This window comes from Zalophus californianus, chromosome 4, assembly GCF_009762305.2.
Source record: "Zalophus californianus isolate mZalCal1 chromosome 4, mZalCal1.pri.v2, whole genome shotgun sequence".
NCBI classification, from domain to species: Eukaryota; Metazoa; Chordata; class Mammalia; order Carnivora; family Otariidae; genus Zalophus; species Zalophus californianus.
Genome location: NC_045598.1, coordinates 38255285 through 38280122, shown reverse-complemented (window position 1 = coordinate 38280122; position 24838 = coordinate 38255285). Strand labels below are relative to the sequence as shown.

Below are 24838 nucleotides of genomic sequence, written 5' to 3'. Positions count from 1 at the left end.
ACAGAAAACTCAATGGCAAATGAAATAGATTCAGTTTCTGCCCTCCTGGTGCTTTCAGGTCTTTGAACAAAACCCATGAATTTATCCAAGGTCACAAAACTACTCAGTGGTAGATCTGGGACTCAAACTCAAGTCCTTCTGACTTAGAACCTATGGTCTTGTCTTTTTTTCTTTTTTAGGTTTCACTTAATTTATTTCAGAGGGAGAGAGAGCACGAGCGGGAGGGGTAGAGGGAGAGTGAGAATCTCACTCACTGAGCATGGAGCCCGAAGCGGGGCTCAATCTCAAAACCCACGAATTCATGACTTGAGTGGAAACCAAGAGCCAGACGCTCAGCCGACTGAGCCACCCAGGCAGCCCACTATGTTCTTACCCATTCTCCTCTTTGCCTTTACCGCCCAGGTTGCATCCTTGTTGTGATAGCCTAAGAGGGAATGTGAGGGAAATGCTTTAAATATTTCTGGGAGTGGTGATGTGGAGCAGATGTGTTGTAATTATCCCTTATGTTTGGGACAAAGGACACTGCCCGCCATCCTCCATCTCCACCATAGTAGAGCCCACCCCACCTGCTAAGCATTTTGCAGAAGCTATTGATGACAGACTGTCTGGCATTCTGACACTGGCCAATCAATAGAGCTAGAAGGTACTTCAGGCCAAGGGCAATTGAATCCCAACTTTTAGTGGCATTAAATAAAGCAATATTTATTTTGCTTTTGGTGCAAATATACTTAATCCAATCTAGCTCATTGGTAATGCTGAAAAACTGCTGCGTTTGAGAGACAATTGCATGTGTGCCTCATACATCTCTGCCTGTCAATGCCACCCTTCCAGAAGCACACAGCCCCACAGTGCTCAGATGAGATTGATCTGAAGTCACCAAGCTGTCTCTTTCTTTATCCTTTAGAAGAGATGAAAAGGAAATCATAAGGAGGGAAATTAAAATCATTGCTCTCATTCTAACTGCCATTATTGCAACAAGGATGGGCATGATGCCCTTCACAAGATGGAGCTATTTACTTGCCATTTGAATAATGTTCTCTGGAGCCATTGTATCTCTGCCATTTTGCAGAGGAGGAAGAGACCAGTAAAGGAAGAGCAGACAGGAGTAGCTGAGGGTCTCTTTCATAGATGCCACAGCCTCAAAAAAATCACTGGAGACCATCCTGGCATTGATAAGATCTTGGTTCAAATCCCTGATCTATATCCTAGTAGTTGTCAAGTGATGTTCTAAAGTCAAATCTCTCTTGGATTTTATTTGCTCATTTATAAAATGAGGATTTTTTAAAATATTTATTTATTTGAGAGAGAGAGAGATCATGAGCAGGGGAGAGTGGCAGAGGGAGAAGCAGACTCCCCACTGAGCAGGAAGCCCAATGCAGGACTCGGATCCCAGGACCCTAGGATCATGACCTGAGCCAAGGACAGACACTTAACTGACTGACCCACCCAGGCACCCTAAAATGAGGATTAATAATACCTACCTTATCTGGCTATTGTGAAAATGTCTAACATGTAACAGGTACTTAAATACTTTTCAAAAAATGTCTTCAAGGAATTACCTAAACTTTGTTTGCACATATTCAGGGTATTTGTTCGCACATATTCAGGGTATTTGTTCATACACTTGTTCATTCACTCATTGATTCAGTAGATATAATGAACCTTCTCTGCACCTGGGTCTGTAGTAGATAAGTTGGGGGGGTGGCACAAGGTGACACAAACACAATCCCTGCCCCCATTGGGCTCGCAGTTTGGAAGAAGAAACAAAAGATAGTCAAGAGTATCTCCAATTCAAGAGAATGAAAGTATATATTATGTAGTTACCTATAAATTTGACTTCCATAAAATTGGATTTTCTAGAATGATCCTAATGTCAAATATTGTGTCTCATTGTTACCATAAAGAGTTCCATTCATGTCAGAACATGGGTCCTGACTTTGAGCTCAAACAGAGATTTCATCTCAAAAATAAATAACAGAATAGAAGAGCACCAAGGAGACAGAGACCCAGAGCAGAGACCCGGGATTTCATACTCAATGACTCCAAACTGGCAATCATAGTATGAGAACCTGGCATCTGGAGGTCACCTTGTCTATTTCTCTGTCTTTAGGCAGATGATTTGGGTCCTGAAACCACTAACAAGAAAATGCATCAGCCCTGCCTTCCTGGTGCTTCTAGCCTAATTAGGGACACAAACATAATACACTAGTGGCCTGTTAAAAATATGTGTAACTTCCAACAATTCTCACTTCGCTGAACTTTGCACACCCCTGCCTGCTCTCTGAGGCCTTGACTTTGGCAAATTCCCATCCCTTCTTCAAAGTTCAGAGCAACTTGAGAACTCCTAGAGGCAAAGATTGGGTCTCATGAAAATATCAAACGTTGAAAAATGCATGCAATTAACATTAAGATACTAGTAACTCTTAACTTTTTGGTGTTTCTTTTTAAAACTGTCAATCCTTTCCCTAGAATATCGGTATTTTAACTTTATCGGAAATGTGTGCTTCCTCCAAGTCCCTAACTTTGGGGATAAATCCCAATTAGTGATGCTTTAAAATCGTATAATGATATTTATAGCAGCATTATTCACAATAGCCAAGATATGGAAGCAGGTCGCACGTCCACTGATGGATAGATGGATAAAGAAGATGTGGTGTATATTTATACAATGGAATATTACTCAGCCATAAAAAAGAATGAAATCTTGCCGTTTGCAACAACATGGATGGAGTTAGAGAGTATAATGCCAAGTGAAATAAGTCAGTTGGAGAAAGACAAATACCATATGACATCACTTATATGTAGAACTTAAGAAACAAAACAAACAAGCAAAGGGGAAAAAGAGAGAGAGACAAACCAAGAAACAGACTCTTATCTATAGAGAACAAGAGGGCAGGCAGGTGGGGGGAAGGGGACTAAGGAGGGCACTTGTCATGAGGAGCACCGGGTGATATATGGAAGTGTTGAATCACTATGTTGTACACCTGACACTAATACGTTAACTAACTGGAATTAGAATAGAGACTTAAAAAGTAAAAAAACAAAGAACACCCAACAACGTATAATGAGTGAGCTGGCAGAGACCATCCTGAGTGAAGTATAACCCTCTCGTTTTACAAAGAAGAGCATGGAGCCCAGGGAGGGGAAGTGACTGTCTCAAGATGATATAGACGTTAGAGGCCTGTCCCCTGGTCCCTAGCCAGGCAGGGCTCCTGCATCTTTACTAAGGTTTTTCTTTAGTAAATACCCACCTACTGATAGACTGTTACCATTAGAAGTGTTCTCTAAAAAATCAGCTCAAAAAGTACCCAGCATAGGTGCTACTCACTGAAGAGTCTCACCAATGTTTTAGCTTCTAAGGAACGCCAGGATTCTTTGAGGATTGAGTGGCCTTTGAGTCACCAGCCACACTATTTTCATCAACAGGCTGGATCAAGGTGTTGACCTTTCAGGATCTTTCTCTTAAGTTTTGAATCTCACTTTTTTGAATGAAAGAGACTTCCTGGAAGCAGAATGGCCAAATGGGAAGACCAGGGCCCCAGGGCCAATTCACCTGGATTGTAGTCTGGGCCCTATGGAGTACCAGGTAGGTGACCTTGAAGGAATGGCTTACCTTCTCTGGCCTTCAGTGCTCCCACTTGAAAAATGGAATCCACCTGTGTGCCTAGACGGTTGTAAGAACTATATCATATGAGATTGGAATGGAAAATTCTTGGGAAAGAATGAAATATTCAATCAACAACTAATTCCTCAATGTCTACCATAGTCCAGACTCTTTGTCAAGCACAAGAATACAAACATGAATAAGACATCATCCACACCCTTGAGGAATTCATGGTTCAGTGGGGAAGACAGACTCAATAATTACTATATCTTGTTCTGTAGTCACTCTGATGGGCAGTGTGGGGCAGGGGGAGCAGTGGATGCCGTGGGAGCAGAGGGAAAGCACCTATCCCACATTTGCAGAGAGTAAGTCAGCAAGCCTTCCTGGAGGAGGTGATATTTAGATTTAGACAATTTCAACAATACCACAATCCCCACCACTGCCACTGTCATCACTGGCTGCCATTTACTCAATATTCATTCTGTTCTGAGGATTCTGCTGGGCCATTAGTAGTTCATGTTCACAATACAGAAAGTCAAGGTTGTTATCCTCATTATACATATGATAAAACAGAAGCCCAGAGGGTTTTGGTTTTTTTTAAAGATTTTGTTTATTTATTTGACAGAGAGAGACACACAGAGAGAGGGAACACAAGCAGAGGGAGTGGGAGAGGGAGAAGCAGGCTCCCCATGGAGCAATGAGCCTGATGCGGGGCTCGATCCCAGGACCCCGGGACCATGACCTGAGCCGAAGGCAGATGCTTAATGACTGAGCCACCCAGGTGCCCCCAAAGGAGTTTTTAAAAAAAGAAATTTAAAAAGGTCACCAATCAAAACTTAAACCTAACTGTGACTTCCAAAGCTCCTGGTCTTCACAACATAGCCTTATGGTTCTGTGTGACTCTATGAGGCAAAGATGAGACTAGTGCAGGAAGTCACTGGGAAGACAAATTTCAGCTAAAGAGAAGGAAGAGTTTTCTAGCAGAGCTGTCCAAGAATGAGATAAGCTGCCTGGGGAGGTGGTGAGTACCAGATCATAGAAGTATGATGGAGCAAGCTGGTGACTTGGCTAAGGCATTGCTTAGGGCATTCTTAATTGAAGGCGGAGGAGAGGTAGGTAAGCTAACCATCTCTAAAGTTACGGACATTTGTGATTAAGTCCTGTTGTTAACAATAGCGTTCCATTCCAAATTTTTAGATGCTCAGTAGAAGCTCAAAGAGCTCTGTGGGCATAGCACCCAGACCAATGGTTCCATCTGCATGGTGACCAGCCACTGGGGTTTAATATAAATTAGCCTACAGAGCTATATGGTTAGTGATGCTTTCTGTTAAAGAAACAAGGACTAACTCCAGCCACTGAAGCAAAAAGGGAATTTATAGGAAGGGCCATATTTGGAAAACAAACAATTAACAGAATAGCTATGGAGGGCAAATTGGCTGTTGGCAGGGATAACTACCCCTGCTCAATGGTAGCACGGCTGTACACCTGACTCCCAACCTCATATCACCTAGTCCAACTTTAAGGCCTGGAGGGAAGTGACTATTGCCTGAGTCTGGTTTTCTGTTGCTGTGGCTGGCAGATCACAAAGAGGGAGCATCTGGCCCATCTGTCTTCTGTGGTGAGAGAAAAGGCACCCCCATAGTCTCATCATCTGTAATGATGGAGGAGTAAACTCTCCCCAACACTGTCCCCTCTAATCACAGGGTTAGATGTTGGGCATTCTCCAAAGAAAATGGGTAAATGCCTACTACATTAGGAGGGATCAGACAGTGGTTATGAACTCTGATCTGCCTGACTCCCAGACTGGAGGAAAAGATAAGAGGGCAGGATGCACCTAGTGTGTTGGAGGAACAATGAGGAGTCCAGCATCTGGCACAGAAGAAGCGAGAGGGATGGTGGTAGGAGCTGAGGTCAGAGAAGTTAGCAGGGAAGGACCACATGGGGACTTGTAGCTTGTAAGGGGTTTTACTCTGCATCTAACAGGGACTATGTGAGCGTAAAAAGGACATCATCTGACTTGTGTTTTAGAGGATCACCCTGGATGCTATGTGGAAAATGGGGGTGGGGAAGAAGATGGGATGAGAGGTGGGCTGGGAGGATACCAGGGTGGAAATAAACCAGGTAAGAGACTGTTAAAATACTCAGGACCTTCATCTGAGCTCAAGGTGATATCAGTGGAGCTGATAAAAGGGTGCTGGGCTCTGAATACATTTTGAAGGTAGAGACAATGGATTAGCTGTGGGTGCGAGACAGAGAGGAATAATATGGACACCAGTGGCTTCAGCCTGAGCACTTTTTTCTACTGCCCTGTATGAGAGATATACATGTGTATGTGGTCTCAGAGCATGGATACTGAAGTCAGACTCCTCCACAGAAACATTTGAACCTCTCTGTGATTCAACTTCTTCTTATATAAAATAGGAATTGTAATAGTAGTGACTTCATAGGGTTTTGTTGAAAGCATTGAGTGAATTAATATATGTAAAATGTTTAGAACTGTTTCTTGCAAAAAATAAATGCTAGGTAGGTAAGACAGGGACTGCTCCTCCTCCTAGCTGTATTTTGATAAGTGACAAGTTTGGCTTGTCCTGTTCATACTGACTCTGACTCCGGGTACTACCTAGGTGCTCTCTGATGGGGTTTGACCTGAACCGTCACTGGCTGGATCCCTCTCCGTGGGCCCACCCTACCCTGCACGGAGTGAAACAGCTCATCATCCAGATGTACAATGACCCAGTGAGTAACCAAACCCCTTCAGCACCTGCTGGTTTTATGGCTTAATCTGGGAAAGGGCAATATTGTACTGGGAAATTCCAGTAGAAGCTACAAATTAGGAGTGCAGGGTCAAAACCAGGATGGATATATGAGGCCTGCTGGTCTTATGTTTAAATTGGATAGACCCAAATACCTTCCCCCACCTCTCACAAATATCTTGTTCAGTTGGGTTCAGGAGGTCTTGTGGGATAAAGGAAATACAGTGAAGCAGATTCACAGGATTCTTTGGCTATAAGCAAGAGAAATACAATTTGAACTAGTTTAAGCAAAATAGAGAATTTATTACGAGAGTACCAGTGTATCTCATATAACTAAAGACTGTAGACTGGCCTCCTCCACCTGTAGGAGACATGGTGCCAAGTGTCACATCTGTTGGCTCCATCCCTGGAGAGTGATACACTCTCATTTTCTAGTTCCAGTTCCAAAAGACTGTGACTGGCCTAGCCTGGGGGATATGCCACCTCTGGGCAAGTCAACTCTGGCCCCATAGGCAAGGATTTGTAAGGACAGGACAGCACACTGGAACCACATGGCTGGACTTGTGGGCTGTGGTGGTCGTGGTGAACCTATTCCCAGAGAAGAGGGCCTGCTAGTCCAGAAAGAAGGGGAACAATGGTTTTCCATACTGCGTTTGCTCATAGGGGCAAGACTTTGTAAGAAATAGGAGACGACATGGGGGTTCCATAGGTTAGAGAAAGGAAGCAGACCACTATCATTCTATCCCTAAAAAGCCATCAGGGAGGACAGGACAGACATCTCCTGGGTGGAGGCCAAAGGAGGAGGTAAGGTCTATAGAGAAACAGAACTTTTTAACAATTAGCTCTGCCTAAAATGGAGTGGATGTAGGAGCTATGAACTTTGCCTTACTAAAAGTGTTCACCTTCAAGCTAAATGACACTATCAAAATGGTGCATAGAGGAGATTCTATTGTTTGGAAGACACTGGAGTGAGATGACATCGGAGTCTCTTCTAACTTTTATGACTGTTATTTCATGGCCCCTTGACTGCCATAGCCCCGACATTTTTTCTGATCTAGCTGATAATTCACTAAACTATTGGTTGAACCGGATTGGATTGAACATGGCAAATCCTGTTATGCCAACTGTAATACGGTTTATAGACAGAAAACAGTTATTCATAGAGAGGACAATGAGGCATGATTAAACAAAAAAAAAGACACAGGATAGGAGAAGTGATAGAGTGGGAGTCCCTGAAAAAAAAGGGGTGTTTTGGATGAATCCCTGAGGACAGAACTGGGGGGTGAGGCATGGAGGAGGACCCAAGGGGAAGGGTTAGGTTTTCTAAAGAGAAGAGGCTTCAGCCTGCCATTGCTATCATCACTGAGGAGTCATTGATTCGCTCACAAACAACTGGGCACTCCTCCATGCTACAGAAACAAAGATCAGCCAAGACTGAGGGACAGAGAGATTTAGACACTTTTTGTGCCATGAATAGGTTGCTCATCAGCTGGTTGGATTTTAGTAAACACACTTGGATGCTGAGCTTGTTGCCTAAACTGTATTCCTGAAAGTCCACTCCTTTAAGACCCGAGCACACGGAGCACTAACATGGGAGTCAAGCTGACCACGGGAGTCAAGGATCTCAGCTCCCTCCATCTCTTCTCTCTTCTCCACTCCCCCTCTCCTTGCCCAGGCTTTTACTCCAGTCCTGCCTTCCTTCTTTCCACAAGTATTTATCAAGTAGTTTCTATATACTAGGCATTGAGATTTTTTTCCTACTAGTGAACAAAACCCTAACCCTTGCAATTTGTGGGGGAATAGACATTGAATAAGTAAATACTGATAAATATAGATTTACAAATTGTGTGTAGAGTTACGGGGGGCGGGGGGGCAAGGAAGCACACAAACTGTGACCTGTGGGTAGGGTGGTTGTAAGTTTTGGCTTGCCTCGGGCAGTTCCCATTTATACCGGTTGTCCTAGAGTGTTTATTAATAGTGCCCCCTTTCACTCTTAGAAGTGTCCCAGTTTAGATGATAAATTATTCCGTAGCTCTACTTAAAAGCTATAGGAAAGCACCTAGCACAGTACCTGGCATGTAGCAGATCCTCAACAAACATTATTGGGATTGGATTCAAAGTCACATTTGACCGTAAGAGTCACTGTGTCCAGTTGCAGACACTACAGTACCCAAGGGCATCTGCCCTAATATCCTGACATGCCTCCTCCCCCTGACCTCTGCTGCTGTGTACGTCGTCACAGTCACTCAAGCCAGAGCTACGTGAACTGCCAGGACAGCCTCTGGCCTCGTTTCTAAAGGCTCACAGCCTCACTCCATCCCAGTGGCCTTCTGCTTGACAGAGTCAGCAAGCAGAGAATCAGCAGACCCTCACTGGTGGACAGGGACTATGTCCTTGAGCATTGTTGTTCCTCACCGAACTCCTTCGGGTTCTGTGCTGGATGCTGGGAGTCATCAGGGCTGCTGTCCACCCCTAAGGAGGTCACAGCCTGGTGGAGACAGGCTTTTACAGGCAGTTATCCCTGGTGCATTTGTGGAGGAAGGCACAGGGGCTCTGGGAGCCCATAGAAGGGACCCAGCCCAGGATGCCATACCTGAGCTGATGCATGAAAGATTCCCAGGGCAGGGAGGGCTTTCCAGGCAGAGGAGACCTCTGTGCACCTGCCTTGAGAGGGAGGCACCCTCAGGAGACTGCCAAGTCATTCAGTGTGGCCGGTACTGGGGGCAGACAGAGGGGCAGAGGGGGTTATGATACAGGGTGAAATTTGGACTTTATTCTCAGGGCAATGGGGAGCATGGAAGGATTTTAAGCTGGGAAGTGACAGGATCAGGTTTGCATTTCAGGAAGATCCCTCTGGTTCCTGTAAGGGGGTGGATTTGGAGGGTGCCCGGCTAGAGGCTGGAGACCAGTAGAGCCTGCTGCTGTAGGGTTGGAGAGGCATTATGGAGAGAGATATGGGCAGCTTAGTGACTGGCTGATGGGACAGGAGGGAGTTTTGAATGACACCCATGGTTTGGTCTGGACAGCGGAGTAGATGTGGTTGCCCTTCCTGAGATGGGAAATCAGGAGCCTGGGAACAAGCTTAGACATGCTGACTTTGAAGGTGAGCAAAAGTGATATGTCCAACCTGCACTGTGAGTGCCGGGCATGAGCCCTTCTGTGTTCTCACCTGGCAACAGGAGCCTGCTGTCCTGTGTTAATGATGGCATTTACTTCAAAGGCTGCTTTCTAGAACCTTTGCTCACTAAACCTTGCCACCTCTCTGGGCCTTGGAAACAGAATGATGATCTTGACCAGGGACTGTTCTACCCAGAGGACTACACTGGATCTTAGATATAAAGTGTTTTATGCCCCACTCCTGGGACAGCTCCCTGTGGACAGAGTGGCCTTTGTTTACCAGTTGTGATGGACTGTCCCTAGGCAGGGTCTGGCTGATGCATCTCAGAGTCCCCTGTGCCCAGCAGGGACCTGGCTTTGAGCAGGTGCTCAGAATAAAGGCTAAGCAAATGATGACGTAAACCAAAGCCTCTGTGAGTTGGTTTTAATGAGATTTCCCTGATGAAGAGGAGCAACCAGACCACATACTTCTCCCCAATTTCAGCTCTCCCTCAGAGTGTCCCAGATGCTGGTGCCACCATTACTGTGCCCTCTTTTACTTCAGGCTCTGGTCTGTGGACACAAACCCTCTCTTGGGTTCCCCTGCAGCCTGCTGAGATTGTCCTCCACACCCAGGGACAGAACCTGAGATGGCATCACCCACTCTGGTTCCCCTGACACAGGTTTCTGGTCATCTTCACTAATGTGCCCCATTCCTGGCCTCAGTGCCCACCCCGTTCTACCCACCATTGAGCTTAGCCTTCTCTGGCCACCAGGAGCTCCCTCAGATCCCTGGGTTCCTGACTTCCCACTATCCAAGCACGTTTTGTTCAGGAGCTGCTCTTAGACATTCCATTACCTCCAGTGGTGAAGACCAGGGAAGCTGGTTCCAACTCTGCTCCACATCCAGCCTTCTCCTTCCCATTCTGATCTTAGGGCTGAATATTCTACCTCTTCCCCAGGTAATTAGCCCCCAAAATGATAGCACCTTTCAGGTGAGAACTCACGCCCTACCCATGGGAGTTTGGCTTTATCCTGGCACACACACCATAGAGTATGATGGTGACTTCACATCACACCATCAGCCACACAACCAGAGTCACTCGCACACAAGAGCACACACATGGGGCCCTCCTCTCTCATCTATGTCCAGTTACAACCTTAAAAAGTTAAGCCCATTTATGGATGGGCTTCCTAGGACCACCCATCTGTTAAGTCTTCTAGCACCTAACTATCTGCCTGAGAGGCACACCCAGAGAAGTATTTGGCAGAGATAAAAAAGCGGGTGTTGCTTTAAAATGCTCAGTTAATTGAATGAAGCACACATTTCTCAATGCCCATTTGCAAGACCCTCCATAACCTCCAGAATTATAGAGATTAACGGGGCAGGATCTCAGGCTAGGAAGAACTCACAATCCAATAGGAAGGCCAGACCTTTATGAAGAATTTTCAACCAAGGCAGCCAGGAAGGTGTGCTGTAGTAGAGAAAATGTAATGCTTTGGAAATACAGGGCTGGGAGAGATTAATCCAGTGTGTGTGTGTGTGTGTGTGTGTGTGTGTGTGTGTGTGTGTGTGTGTGTGTGTGTGTGTGTGTGTGTGTGTGTGTATGAGGAAGTTTGCTCAAAGACTTTGGACTGAGACTCTAGAAATGGGTAATAGTTCATCCGGAGACTATGGTTTAGGGATGAGGGAGGTTACAGGGAGAGGGGAGAAGGAAATCCAGGGAGAGGTGAACAGTGGAATGGAGGTGAGAGGCCTCAGCTGCTGGGGCTGGTGTGCAGGATTCACAACAGGCAGCTACAAGCGGGCAGCCCAAGAGGCAGATATGAAGAAGTTCATGGGTGAGTTTGGACATGGAGTCAAGGAATTTGGCTTCTTCCCATGGCCCAGTGCTCTCTTCTCATTAAAATCAAAGTCTAGGGGTACCTGCGTGGCTTAGTCGGTTAAGTATCTGCCTTTGGCTCAGGTCATGATCCCCAGGTCCTCCTCAGCGGCGACCCTGCTTCTCTCTCTCCCTCTGCCCCTTTACTCTCCACTTGTGCGTGCTCTCTCTCTCTCTCAAATAAATAAATAAATATAAATAAATAAATAAATAAATAAATAAAATCAAAGTCTTAGGTCCTCTTTTAAATTGATTTTTAACTGAATTAAGTATCATGACTGTAAAAAAAAAAAAATCAAGGCCATGGAACAAAATGCCACTTGTTAGGAATATTCCAGCACACACCCTCTCTCATTCTTGAGAATCAGTGTCGTCAATGGAGAGCCATCAAAAACGTTTGAGCAAAGGAGACAGAGATCAATGAATAGCATTTCCATCCGCTCAGTCCCCCAATTTAGAAACTCTAGAGTCATTCTAAAATTTAAATCCAACTGGGTCTCTATCCCCTGATTAAGACTTTTCAATGACTCCCCATTGCTTGTGGAATAAAGGCCAACGTCCCTGGCATGCCCTTCAAGGACATGCCCTATGCATATCCAGCATGCAGCAGAGAACATGGCACCAGAGAGACTATTATCCTGAATGACATATGCTTTAGAAACTTTGGAAAGCTGCAATGAGTGGATCAAAGGAGATGAGACGAAATGAAAGAAGAGAGGCCCATCAGGTGCTTCTTATGTAGTCCAGGTGAAGGACGAGATCCGAACTGGAGAGCGGTGAGGGCAGTTGCTAAGGAGGATCGCCAGACACTGATGGCGGGAGGTGAATGGGTCCCCTCCTGCCCTTTCCTTTGCCCCCAGTCTCTCAGAGCCTGAGGGTTGCTTTTGTGAGAGGCTTCTATGCTCTGGGGGGGGGGGGGGTGATTCCCCCCTTTTCCTGGAGGAGAAAGGCCTGTGTTGCTATAACAACTTGGCTGTAGCTCGTAGACAGATCTGTTTCCTTAAATCATTTAAGGAAAATTAGCTGCCATAACAACATGGAGCAGTTTTTAAAATAGAGCAACACAGGGCTGGGTTGTTTTTTATTTTTTATTTTTTTTCCTCGCTTGCCTGCTGCGGTCCTCAAGAGAAGCTGCTCTCTTTCTGTCAAATAAATAAATAAGTTATAATACATCTGCAAGACAAACAGCCGTCGGTGACATGGTCATCTAACACACACGGAACCAGCACTCATTCACACTACACAGAAAACACACACACATACACATGCACAACGTGGAGATATGCAGAAAATGCCTGTGTTCACATACATAAAACAGAACATATATACATGAGAGCACAGACGTGGTGCATACCAGATAGTCAGGTGTCAAGTTATACATAATCACACAAAGGGCAGATACACAAACACACAGCCAGGCAGTTTCCCCACCCAGTCAAAATGGGAGGAAGGGGCCCAGGGGGTCTGCTCTTAGCATGGGCAGAGGTTTCACTGGGTCACCAGCTCGGAAGGCCTTGAGATGGCAGCTCCTCACTAGAAACCAAGGGGCACCTGAGTGTTTGCACCCGACAGCCTGGAAACCTTGCTGGTGGAAGGAGGAACGCCACCTTGGCAAGCACAGTGGGGAGAAGGTTGGGGGCACCCCATCCCCACCCACATACACACTTGGGGCAAACCAGGAGAGCAGGAGGCCACAACTATGGCATTGGGGCGGGAAAGTACCGCCCCTATGGGCGGGAAAGTACCGCCCCTATGGCAGGGTGCTTGCCACCCCCTAGGAGGAGGCAGTACCACCCCAGGGAAAACCACATCCCTAAGGGCCTTAGCACACTGTCTCTGAGGCCTAGGGAGCTCAGGAATTAGTACTGTAGGTTCCCAAACGTTTATTCCATCCCCATGTCTCTAGCTGTATCACCCCAAAGGTCCCCTGCAGGGGAGGCAGCTAAAGCTGTGGCAGCTTGTCTTTGTGACGCTGAGAGGCTGAAAGCACTAACCACACCTCCCACCGGAATGGAGGAACCACTGCTTTGCTTGGCGCTCCTAGGCAAGTCTCTTTCCCTCTCTGGGTCTTTCATTCCTGTGCCCCGCCCCCCCCGCCACGGCACCCCCGTCTATACACGGTAGGGGTTGAAGGATGACTCCACAAGGCCTGTTTGGCTCCAACGGTCTGAGTCCCTGCCTCATTTTGGAGTTGGCTGTTGGCTGTGATGGGCAGGATTTTCATGACAAGGCCCAGAAGTCAGGCTGTGGCCAGCGAAGGACAGCCTGGAGTGACGCCTAGGAAGGTGCTTAGCACGAGGCTGAGGCCCCATAAATGTTAGTTTCCTAAGCCTCGGTGCACTCTTCTGCTGGCAGGAAGAATAAGCCCTTGACCGGCTTACACAGGTGGGAGAGAGCCCCGAGGTATGTGAACGTAAAGTGGTTATAAAGGTGAAGAAGGATTATTGCCCGGGGTAGGGTGAGGAGAAGTGCCCTGTGGAAATGTGCAGACGGCAGCCAGCTGCCGGAGGGTTCATGAGGGGCAGGCTAAATGCACTCACACCACAGCCATAGATCACCCACTTAGGTCTCTTCAAACATTTTCCACTCCTACCAACATGGCCCAGGAAGTCTGTAAATAGGTTAGGGGAAAGGTTCAGTGTGGAAGTAAAGATTGGAGGTAAATGTAATACTGTGCAGTGGGCTCTGAGAACATAGGGTGCTTCTGGTTTATGAAATTTTTACAGATTTTCCTACAATAGTTTGAGATGGTTTTGAAACTTTAAGAAATTTTAAGAGAAATCATTACTTTTCTAAGGGGCAACTTCTCCCACCTGTGATAAAAGACATGGTTTTTCTAACTCTCTAGATTATAACTTTGACTCTGGCAGCCAAGCTGGGTGGAGAGATGGATCTCTTACTTCAGAGTAATATTCCTGTCAAGCCGATTGTTTCCTTTAATTTCTCTAACATCTTTTCATTCTGAAAGACTCTGGATACCTCTCATCAACTAACTAGATGCATATTGTTTCAACGGCATGGAGGCCAGCAAAGCTTCCAGAAGTTTCCTTTTGAGTCAGGTCAACTAAACTCTGTGTCTCATTTTCCCTATCTGGCAACTGGGATGCCTGTCCCATGGGATATCTCTCAGGATAAGATAATATGTATATAAATAGCCTTCAATAGTAGGTATATGAGAAACAGAGCCACTAATATTTTATGCATTTGGCCATTAGAGCACCTACCTCACTGACCCCGCTTTCCCAAGCTCCCATACCCCACCACAGACTGCGATCCCACTGAGGTCTTAGACTTCACCTTAGTCATTCCTGATCCCTGACACCCAGTGCAGAGCACAGGTCTTCCATGAATGTGTGTTGGGTGAGAGAGAGAGAGAGAGAGGAAAGACAGGCAGGAAAAAGGAAATCCACTCACCAAGACCTAGAATTAACATCTGAACAGGGTTCTGAAGGAGGGAGGGGCATTTGCTGAGTAAAGACGAGGAAAAGTATTTCAAGTCAAGAGACGCACTAAGTCCCTCTCCAAATCCTACTTAATCTTCAGAACCTACCTCCAGGCTCACCTTCTCTCAGATTTCCTTGCAACCTTTGGCCCACAAAGCATTTTGTTGCTTTGTTCTTCTATTATCAGACTTTGCTTCTTTCATCTAATAGTTTATTCCATAAACATGCAAGGAATATATCTGTGGGCTTGGTGCCATAGTAGAATCTCCTCAGACGTCCTCTGGTTTCCTTTTTTTTTTTTTTTTTTTTCTGGTTCAATTGCAAACCCCTTTAGAGCCAAGGATCTGCCTTCACCTCCCTGCTTCCCTGGCCAGGGCTAGCCATTCACTGGTAGCTCAATGAGAACCTCTTAAGCATTGATTAAAATGCAGTCTCTCCAAAAGGGGGGCTGTTTGGATTTCTATAGGCATCCCCCAGCGCCCGTGCACGCCTGGTGAAAACACACATCCTGCTGTGTTTTAGTGATAGTTTTCCTGCCTTCTTTAGACAGCTTCTCAAGGACAGAAGCTCTGTCTTTTCCAGCTTCTACTTCCATTACCTGGCAGGAACCCACACTTAGGAAGCTGTTAAAGAGTGTTTGGGGAAATCTTGTTAGCCACCTCATCTGACACATTGTTTCCCAGCATGATAGCACCGAAGCAGCCCAGAGAAATCCATGGCACCCTTGACTTTCAAACCCCCGCCCTTCTCTCTCACTGTTCTGCATTTCTGTTGACTCATCTTCCTTCCTTCATCTTTTGCCCCTGCTGATCTGTTGTCACCAAGAGCTCCCACATATGGAATTTATTTTCTCAAGCTCACAGATTTAGAAAGTCTAGAATGTTAGAATCCAGCCATGTAGGATCTCCATCGAAAATCCACAAATTCTAAAATTCTAAATTCTAGTTCTCTCTTCAACTTACCCTCATTCCTTAGTTAGACCTAGCTTGCTTCCCCATTTCCCCTATCCCATGGTCATCCAATTATCCAGCCACAATGAGCTAAAAAGGAGTCTCTGTGGATAGTCCTCCACTAACCTCTTTTGGCTAACCCAAGCAGTCCAGTATACCCCCAGGGCATTTCCTCCAGGAGCTTTTCCCATTAACCTATCCTATCCATTTCTCACCCACCAGCAAACTCCTCCCCTTCCAGGCCCCTGGTTTGAGCCAGTCTGGATTAGCATACAGCCTGTGGACCCCCGCTCCCTTAGGCTCTCAGCCTATCCAGCCTCCAACAGAGTACAAGTCACATTTAGGGTGTTTTGTGTTCAATGTATGGGGAACTTCTCCGAGAGTTATTTTTGGCTGTTGCTGTTGGGAGGCTCTGGAGCCCAGGAAGAATTCATGCTGGTACATCAAATAGCATATTGCATTTCAGAAATTGGCCTTAGCCATGGGAAATCAAGTAAGCCAGATGCCTAATTAGTCCATTATTTACCGTGGTGGAGAGAGCTGAATTCTGATGAAAGGGACCAGACTAATCACTGCTTCCACTGTTTAACCTTTCATCAGGAAATTGCCCCATCCTCCAGAAGTTCTAATGCCCACCTCCCAAGCCCCATCCTGGTCCCAGGTGTCTGGCTGTGAGAAGTCTTATCAGCCCAGACACAGCCTGACCTCCTGGCCAATGAGCCTTTGTGCCCTCCCACTCAGCAAGTCATGCCAGGTTCACATTTCTTGCTTTTACTTCAAGGCTAGTAAAGTATATAGATAAAAGAGTAACTTCCCTGTAATCTTCAAAAGAAAAAGATTCTTCATTTTTCCATTCAATAAACATTTTCACAGCCCAGGGACTATATACTGGAATAGAAAGGCAAATAGGAAACAGTCGCTTCCCTCAAGGAACTGATGATCCAGAATAGAGCAGCAGTTTTCAAACTGTTTTCAGAAAAATTGTAAGAGGTCTGAGGACCCCCTCCCATATGGCTCCTCTCCATTTTAACCGGGGCAGTATAATTTTGTGATTAAGAGCTCAGGTTCAGGCCCGGGTTTAAATCTCATTTCAATACTCACTAGCTTTGCTATCTTGGGCAGGTCCCTTACCTTTCCAAGCATCTGCCTCATTTGTAAGAGGTTGTTGTGAGGATTAACTGAACTGATACCTGGGGCTTGCGGAAGGCACTTTGCCAGGCACATATATTCTCAGCAGATATTTAACCTTTATCAGTATGATAAATGTGTTTGAACAAAGGATTCCATGGCCAGAGAAAGTTTGCAAACCCCTGGTCTAGAGCTCCTGACTCCGTAAACCAACAATGGCAGGACAAGGTGGTAAGCATTATGACAGGCAAGGAATCTGGATGGGAGAAGCAGGTCATCTCCACTGGACTAGGGGTCAGGCAAGGCTTGCTGGGGAGGGTGACCTCTGAGGTGAGTTTTGAAGGAAGACAGGAGTTGTTTGGACAGATTGGGGCAGCATTACGGGCGAGGGAGCAAGATGCATGAGCATACGTGTATCAGACAGGTGACTAGACTCTGAGAATTCTAAGGAGTTCGGTGTGCTGGACTGAGGGGAGCGTGGTGAGAAGGTGTGGGAGGTAAGGCCAAGTGGGAGGCAGAAGCCAGTCATAGAGCCCAGTGTGCTACCCCAGGAAGCTTGGACTTTATCCTGAAATCCAGGGGGCTCTCTATCAGGCACTAGAAAGCGCATGGAATTCAAAAGGGAGAGAAAAAAAAATGTTATTATGACTTTATGGGGTTTCAAATATATTGTTCTGTTTGTAGCTTTGAGCCAGCAATGGTAGTACTACAAACCTAGACTAAAATAAATTGAAGTGTGAATAAGGATTTATGCGAAAAGAAGTCCATATTACTTATAAATAGTGAAAAACCGAGAAAAAAACATCTAAATGCCTAACAGTGGGAAACAGTGGGAAACTGATTAAGTGAATCACGATACATTCATATAATGGATGTTTATGAAGAGTTTACAATATTGTAAAAATGCTTATGCTATAATTTTAAGTGAAAAGAAGCAGAAGACAAAGTTGCATGTGTATTATATATTGAGACATATAACAACTAGGTTTAAAACATACACAAAAGAATGGATGTGAAGTAGATGTTAACAGTGGTATTTCTGGGTACTAGGGTTGTTTCCTTCCTATCCGCTTTTTTATATTTCCCAGCAATTTTCTACAAGTATATTTTAACTTTAAAATTGGGGAAAAAAATATAGAAGGAGGAGGGGACCTGGCCACCCAGATATAAGGAAGGACCTCATTTCATAAAATAGAACCGAACTCCTGAGGTGGCTACTTAGTGCGGGGCCAATCCCCAGGATTGGAGCCTGAGGCAGCCAGCCCAGCCCACATTATAGAAGGAAACTGGGGTCAGTTGATGCCCATCTATGCATCTGTCTTCTGACTAGCCGTCCTTCTATCTGTCCCTTCATGCAACCATCCATGCACTATACCTCTACTACCCTCTGCTCAGAACTCCTGTCCCAGAGGTGACAACATCCAGGCTCCTAACATCCTAGGAAGTCTGCCAATTCCTTGCCCTCTAGGTAAGCATAACAGGGACCCCACTTCCCCAGAGCAAACCTCAAATCCTGCCCTTTCTTCCTACTTTGTTCTCTTTTCAGTCAGCTAAGTCCTTGACCTTTAAGCATTGCCTTGTCAGTGGGAAGGACTGGAGGCAAACCCTTTATTCTCCTAGGGATTTAGACCAAGGACCCTGCAGTCAGAAATTGCCTCCAGCTTCCAATTCTGGCTCCGACTACGGCCTCACCTCTCTCAGACTCTGCGGCCCGATCTGTGAAAACAGGGTAGTAGCATCTCTTCACAGAGTGTCGTAAGGATTGAAAATGACACTGCACTTATTTGGTATTTTCTAAGTCTGGTAAATTATAAGCACTTAATAAATGTTAGCATTTATTAAATCTAGTAGTGTACAATAGCTGATATTTCAATGTTAATTTCAGGACATTATCACCATCTTTAAACTGTAGTATTTACAAAATAGCTATAGCTCCGGTTATTGAAATAGCATTGCAAATAGGTCTTAAAAGACAGGGAGCAGGCCCTCGCCCTTATCTCGGCTTCTCTGACCACTCCCCAACTCCCATTTGTGAGTCTTTCTTCAGCTGAGCTAATACCTTTAATTACGTGACAATAATATCAGAGGCTCCAGGGGTGGGAGCCTTTCTCTCTTTGGGCTTCCTGTATTTGTCTGTTCTAATCCATTCTGGGTGAATTTTACAGTTCAACCGTCAGAGGGCAAGAGGATTTCTGTCATTCCTAGGGTGTGGGTATGTGCCCCTGTGGGGTATAATCCCTAAGGGATGACGACAGCAAGGATGGTTCTAAAGTGAATACCAGGGAACGTAATCCTCAGGAACCCTCTCCTCGACAATTCCAGACCCCGAGTGTGGTTTGGAACAGGTTTCACCAGCTGAGCCTCTGGACAAAGGCTCACTGGAAGATGGAGTTTGGACGCTGATTGGCAGCTAAGTCCACTTAACAGAAATGGCCTCTCTCTGGCTGTGCCTACAAGGCCTGTCAAAGCCAAAGCTTTTCTTTATAAACTCCTGGCATGACCAGCAAACACTCAGCAGTCAGAAAAGTTGCCTTACTCAAGCTCCCAGTTACAAATGGACAGTTTCTTTCCTGTTAGAGTTTAGCTCCAGGCTGCGACCTTGAAAAATCCTCCGACTGCTAAGGCATGTTCTTTAATAGACATCTTTGCTATGTGACTGGATCTTCTGGAGTGGATGGGGCAGATGAAAAGAGCTTTTCAGTCCCCTGGGGTGTGGGAGTAGGAAAGGGGGAAGGTGCTGATATTTACTGAGCATCTATTATGTGCTAGGCATTGCCTCATCTAATCCATAGAACAACCATATGAAATGGGCATCATTATCCCTGTTTCTCAGGTGAGGAAAGTAAGTCCCCGCGTGAATGACACCCCCCTGCCACTCCCTGAGCCTCCCCCCTGCCCCTCCCTGCCCCGCAGTCACCCCGGGGTATGCACATTTATCACTCCACATCTCGCTCATTGGTTTATGTGCTTGTTTTCTCTACTCAGCTGTGAACTCCTTGAAGGATAAAACTATATCTCTGTCACCTCTGCATTCTCTTGCCCAGGGTGCAATACCTAACACATCAGTAAAATGTCAGTTGCAAGAAGGAACAAACGAAAAACGGTTAGAACCCGCGGGGTCATCATACAACTGGGGGTAGCAGAGCTGGAAATGGGAGTCAGATTTGTGTGACCCCAGGGCCCACTTCCACAGGGCAGCATAGGGCGAGTGGCTCCCCCCGGGGGGGGGCGGGGCAGAGCAGCCAGCAGGGGGCTCAACATTGCCCAGAGGGTCTCCTCTTTCATTTTTAAAAGACATGTAAATAGCAAACCTAGAAGAGAAGAGTTCTATTGATTTAGCTTTTTTCTTGAATATGATGACACCTCTGAGTAGCAAACGTTCAGAATCATCCCCATTGTCTTTAGATTCAGTTGACATTGTAAATGGAATACCAGGTTTATGCCATTACTTTGGATACCCTGCCCCTCCCCCAACCACTGTAGGGAACACTTGGTTTGAGAAGTCCAGGGGTTGAACATGCCAGGTAAATTGGGAGTTTGGTCTTGAATGGGGCTGGCTAATTCCAGGGCAGTCACTTTTAAGCTTGAATTAGTAACTTCATTCTGGCCTCTGGGTTCTCAGAGAACCCTATGTGGAGCCAGAGAACCTCAAGCTGGAAAAAACTGAAGAGGTTCTCCAAACTAACCGTCCGTAGAAAGAGGATAGAGAGAGAGAACACATAAGCCCAGGGCAGGGAACTGGCTTGCTCAAGGTTGCCCAATGAGACAACGCTGTAGAGCTGAGACTCAAACTCAGGCCCCTCCGACTTCTACCAGATTGGAGCACGTGCACTGTCGGCCCTGGGGTGAGTCCCTAAGCACATGGATCTTGTCCTAATTATTTTCACTAATATGTCACAGAGATGTATAGTTTCCAGAGCACAATCACACACAAGCGTTCATTTGATGCTTGCTGCAATGCTGTGAGGTGGGGACTATGTGTTTTGTTTTGCAAATGGAGAAACTAAGGCCCACGGGTATTAAGTAATTTTCCCAAGAGACAGAGTCAGGGCTTAATTTTCATTCTTCTGAGTGAGTCCAAATGGCCCCCCAGTCGGGCCCAGGGCCAAGCACACAAATGGATAAATCAAAGGAAGAAGGGAGCAGGAGGAACAGAGCAGAGGGTTATGCCTCTTCTTTCTTTTTTCCCTTTAACAAAGCACCCACATTCAGTGTCCTCTTACAGACCTCCAAGGCTTCCCCAAATGCCTCTGAGGAGGGTAGAGCACGATGTGGGTGAGGCAGAGGGAACTCAGCTGAAGCCATGGTCAAGGCCAAATCAAGGCTAAAAGAGCAGAAGTGTCAGGCTCAAGACCGGAACAAGTCAAATCCTGAGGAACAAGGGGCCAGCCAGTGGGTTGGATAGTAGGTCAGAGGAAGGACAGAGAGACTTTCCATGGGCATCTGGTAGGAGAGATAGCAGTTACGACAGGAGACATCACATGAGCAAAGCCATGTAAGAGGAAGAGAATTAGCAGGAAGGACATGGGTCTGGCTGGTTAGAATGTCCCTTTGGGGAAGGAATGGATTTTTTAAAAAGTGATCAGATTCTAAAGGGCCTCAGAACACCAGGCTGAGATATTTGAGTTTTATCATTTGGGCCAAAGAGAACTATTGGAGGTCTGTGGGCAGGGAAAGGTGAGAAAGACAAGCATTAGCTCTGATTATGCAATCAGCACCAGCGTTTAGACCTCAAAACGGTGACCCCTTTAATCTGACAGTCTGCTTTGGTATAATTTGTTAAAAATGACAAAATGTCTCTTTTGCTGCAGTTCATCTTGACCTTTCTTAATATTAGAAAGTTAATTTCAGAAGGGAAATAAATGTGTTAGTGTTGTCACAGTCATAAAAAGATGAATTCTGTACTGTCAAGCTATTTCTCTGAATGAATCCATCAGCCTGTAAAATGGTTGCCTTCCAACACCCAACATCTTCCCAGCTCCCTCCCTCTTTCCCTCCTTTCCTTCTTCCTTCTTTCTTTCCTCCCTTCTCTCTTCCACCCCTCACTCCTTCCGTCTGCCAGCACATCTACTATGATGTGCTCTGGGGAGACAGAGAAAAAAGACACAGTTCCTGCTCTAAGGCAAGACAAACTCTAGTGGGGAAGACAGAGAAGGAAACTAGCCATTGGAGGTGTGTCTAAATGCCAGGAGACGAGAGAGCTGAGAGCTAAGGGAACACAAAGAAGGGGTTATCCATCATGCGGAGGGAACTCCTATTAAATTAGGAAACCATGCCCACTAGTAGGACTTGGGTTGACTCTATGATTAGAAGAAAAGACTGTAGGTAGGATTCTGAAGCGTTGAGGTCTGGCCACATCTCTGAAATTGCACAGTTACTAGCTAGTGAGTACCTGGACTGTGGTAAGTATTCCATGTACATCACTTCACTTAACCTTCACATCTTCATCAAGAGGATCTTATCGTTCCCACTTGCTTAAAAGGAGAAAATGAGGCTCAGAGAGATGAAATACTTTGGCCCATCTGGGTTGTAAATCTTGCGCATAGAGGTGACTCCAAAATCGGAGTAGCTTACAATGTGCTGAGCTTCATCTACAGCTATAGCCGTAGACAGTTATTGTTTATTACGTTACATGGCCTCTTGTTATTAACTTTACTATGCCAATTATACCTACTACTTGCATAACCTTGGAAAACCCAGGTCCTTCCTCTCTCTGTATCTTAGGTCCTTGTTAGTTCAATGAAGAGGTTGGACCAACTCTGACCTCCTCTGGTTGTAAAGAATTCCTGCAATCTGAAGGCAAGGTGTAACTCTGTGCTTCTCAAACCTTAATGTGCAGGAAAAACCTGGGTATCTTATTCAAATCCAAGTTCTGATCAGAAGGTCCGGAGTGGGATCTGAGAATCTGCATTTTTCATAAGCTACCAGGTGACGCTGATGTTACGAGTTCAAGGACTCCGTTCTGAGTAACAGGGGCATAACCTATGGTGGGACCAAACTTTTGGGCCCAGTGTAGACCCACTGAGGTTGTGGGCTTAAGGTTACTGAAAGAAAAGCAAGTTATGAAAGCAATCTAACTCACGTCTGGCCAGCAAATGGAGTTCTGGATTCATTTTATTACCTGGGATTTTCACTGTCTTGGGTTTAAAACCAGTGATTCTCTTGAGAGATTAAAAGGAAGAAAATTGAACTTTTAAAGTCTTGAAGACATTTTTTCTACCGTAATCACATCTGTTTTAATTCGAGGTGCGGTCCGATGTTTCCCCCACAGCTCAGGTTTCTATGTCAGATGAGCACACCAACAGAGTTCTGGGGAGGTCACACCCTGGTTTGGGTGGGGTTGCAGCTTCTTTCTCAAGATGCATCAGCACACTCACAACTTCCTAAAACATAATTTCCTAAGGCCCTTTAGGGATCCCCATTACCTACTAGGTTAAGGGCCTCCAGCTTTAAAGGTTTAGACTCATTTCTCTATGTTCCCTTGCATGAAATTTCTACTCTCGTTCTAACTGCCCATTCCTCCTTTACTAAAGGACACTTGACTCACCCGCATTCACAACCACCACTCTTGTTGCACCCTTTCATCCTTGCACCTTCACCCCACACATTCCTCTCTATGACCGATTACCCCTCCTCTCTCTGCCCAGCTCTCAAGATTTTATATAGCATTCAGCTTCGTCTTCACACCACCACTCCCAGGAAACCGGCTGTCATTGTCACAGATGTAAATGAGTACTTGAGTACTTATGTGCGCCCATAAGCTTTTTTATATCATTTAATTCTGAAAACAACCATGTGAATCACCCTCATTTTATATATAAGCAAAAAGAGACACAGGGATTCCAACCCAGATCTGTTGAATTCAGAAGTCAGGATTTCTCCTCTCTGCCCTTTGCCCCCCCCCAGCACGTTATTTATGTCTTACCCTGTGTCGTCCCATCCTCCTTTGGTTTAGAGCTACTTTTCTCTCTGACGAGAGGAGAGAGGATGAGGTAGAATGGCCTGAGAGATTGCTGGATGTTGCAAGCTGGGGGGCAGGCTGCTAGAGGAACACAAGTTAGGGGACAAGGGGCACATTTGCCCACCTCTTTTCCATGAAAAAGCCCACCATAGAGCCCTTCCCTGGCCTCCGAATGCAAAACACTTCCCCTGCATTATCTCACTCAAGTCTCAAGATTACCTTCTTTGGGCTACATTTTGATGGATTCCTACGATTATGCTCAATACTACTGGGTCCCATTCAAGCCAGTTGGGACTAGTGAGTTCGAGGCAATCAAATCATAGCATGTCAGAGCCAGAAGGAAAATGAGAGATTCTCATTCAGCCTCTTCATTTTACAAATGAGAAAACTGATGCCAAAGGGAAAATGACCTCCTCAAGGTCACACAGTGATTTGGTTGCATAGATGCATTTGGAGGCATTTACTGCATCTTTTTCCATAGCATCTTCTGTTTCAGAACCAGGTGCCTGTGGGTGCTCAAGTCTTGTGGTCAGTACCAATGGTTCTTTATGTGGCAGAAGTGCAAGAAGGAAACCACCACATCTGACTCATCTTGGTCTCGTGGACAAAAGAGTGGGCTTCCACCACCAGTTTCTTCTCATCAGAAGGTGACCTTGGCAATCTGGACCTTGGACACCTGGTTTTTCTTCCTGTACCATATATTTTTCAACTCTTTCTCTATTTCTTACCCATTTAGCACTTAAAATGTTCACCTGCACAGCCCTTACCCTCATGGCCTGAATTCATACTTATTGCACCATTGGACGCAACTATGAGCATGAAAAAAACAAACAGATTTTGGCAAGAACCCATGCCGTATGCATTGGCTTTGCTGTGGTAACAACCCCAAGAGCGTGGTAGCTTATCATAGCAAGTGCTTCGTCCGTCGTGCTTGTGTCACGCGCTAGTCAGCCCCAGCTCAGCCAGGCTTCGCACGGCTCCGCCTCGCTTCTCATCTGGGGCCCAGGCTGAAACTGTTTC

At 45.8% G+C, this 24838-nt stretch overlaps 1 protein-coding gene across 7 annotated transcripts in view; it reads left to right on the top strand.

Annotated features, from left to right (window-relative positions):
* LOC113933182 (BEN domain-containing protein 5) overlaps positions 1-24838 on the top strand; it is a 1542215-nt gene that overhangs the window by 1433759 nt on the left and 83618 nt on the right. For all 7 annotated transcript variants that reach the window (XM_027613047.2, XM_035727241.1, XM_027613040.2 and 4 more), the window contains one exon: positions 6229-6340. In XM_027613047.2, coding sequence (XP_027468848.1) covers positions 6229-6340 — 112 coding nt within the window. The remainder of the gene's footprint in view (positions 1-6228; positions 6341-24838) is intronic.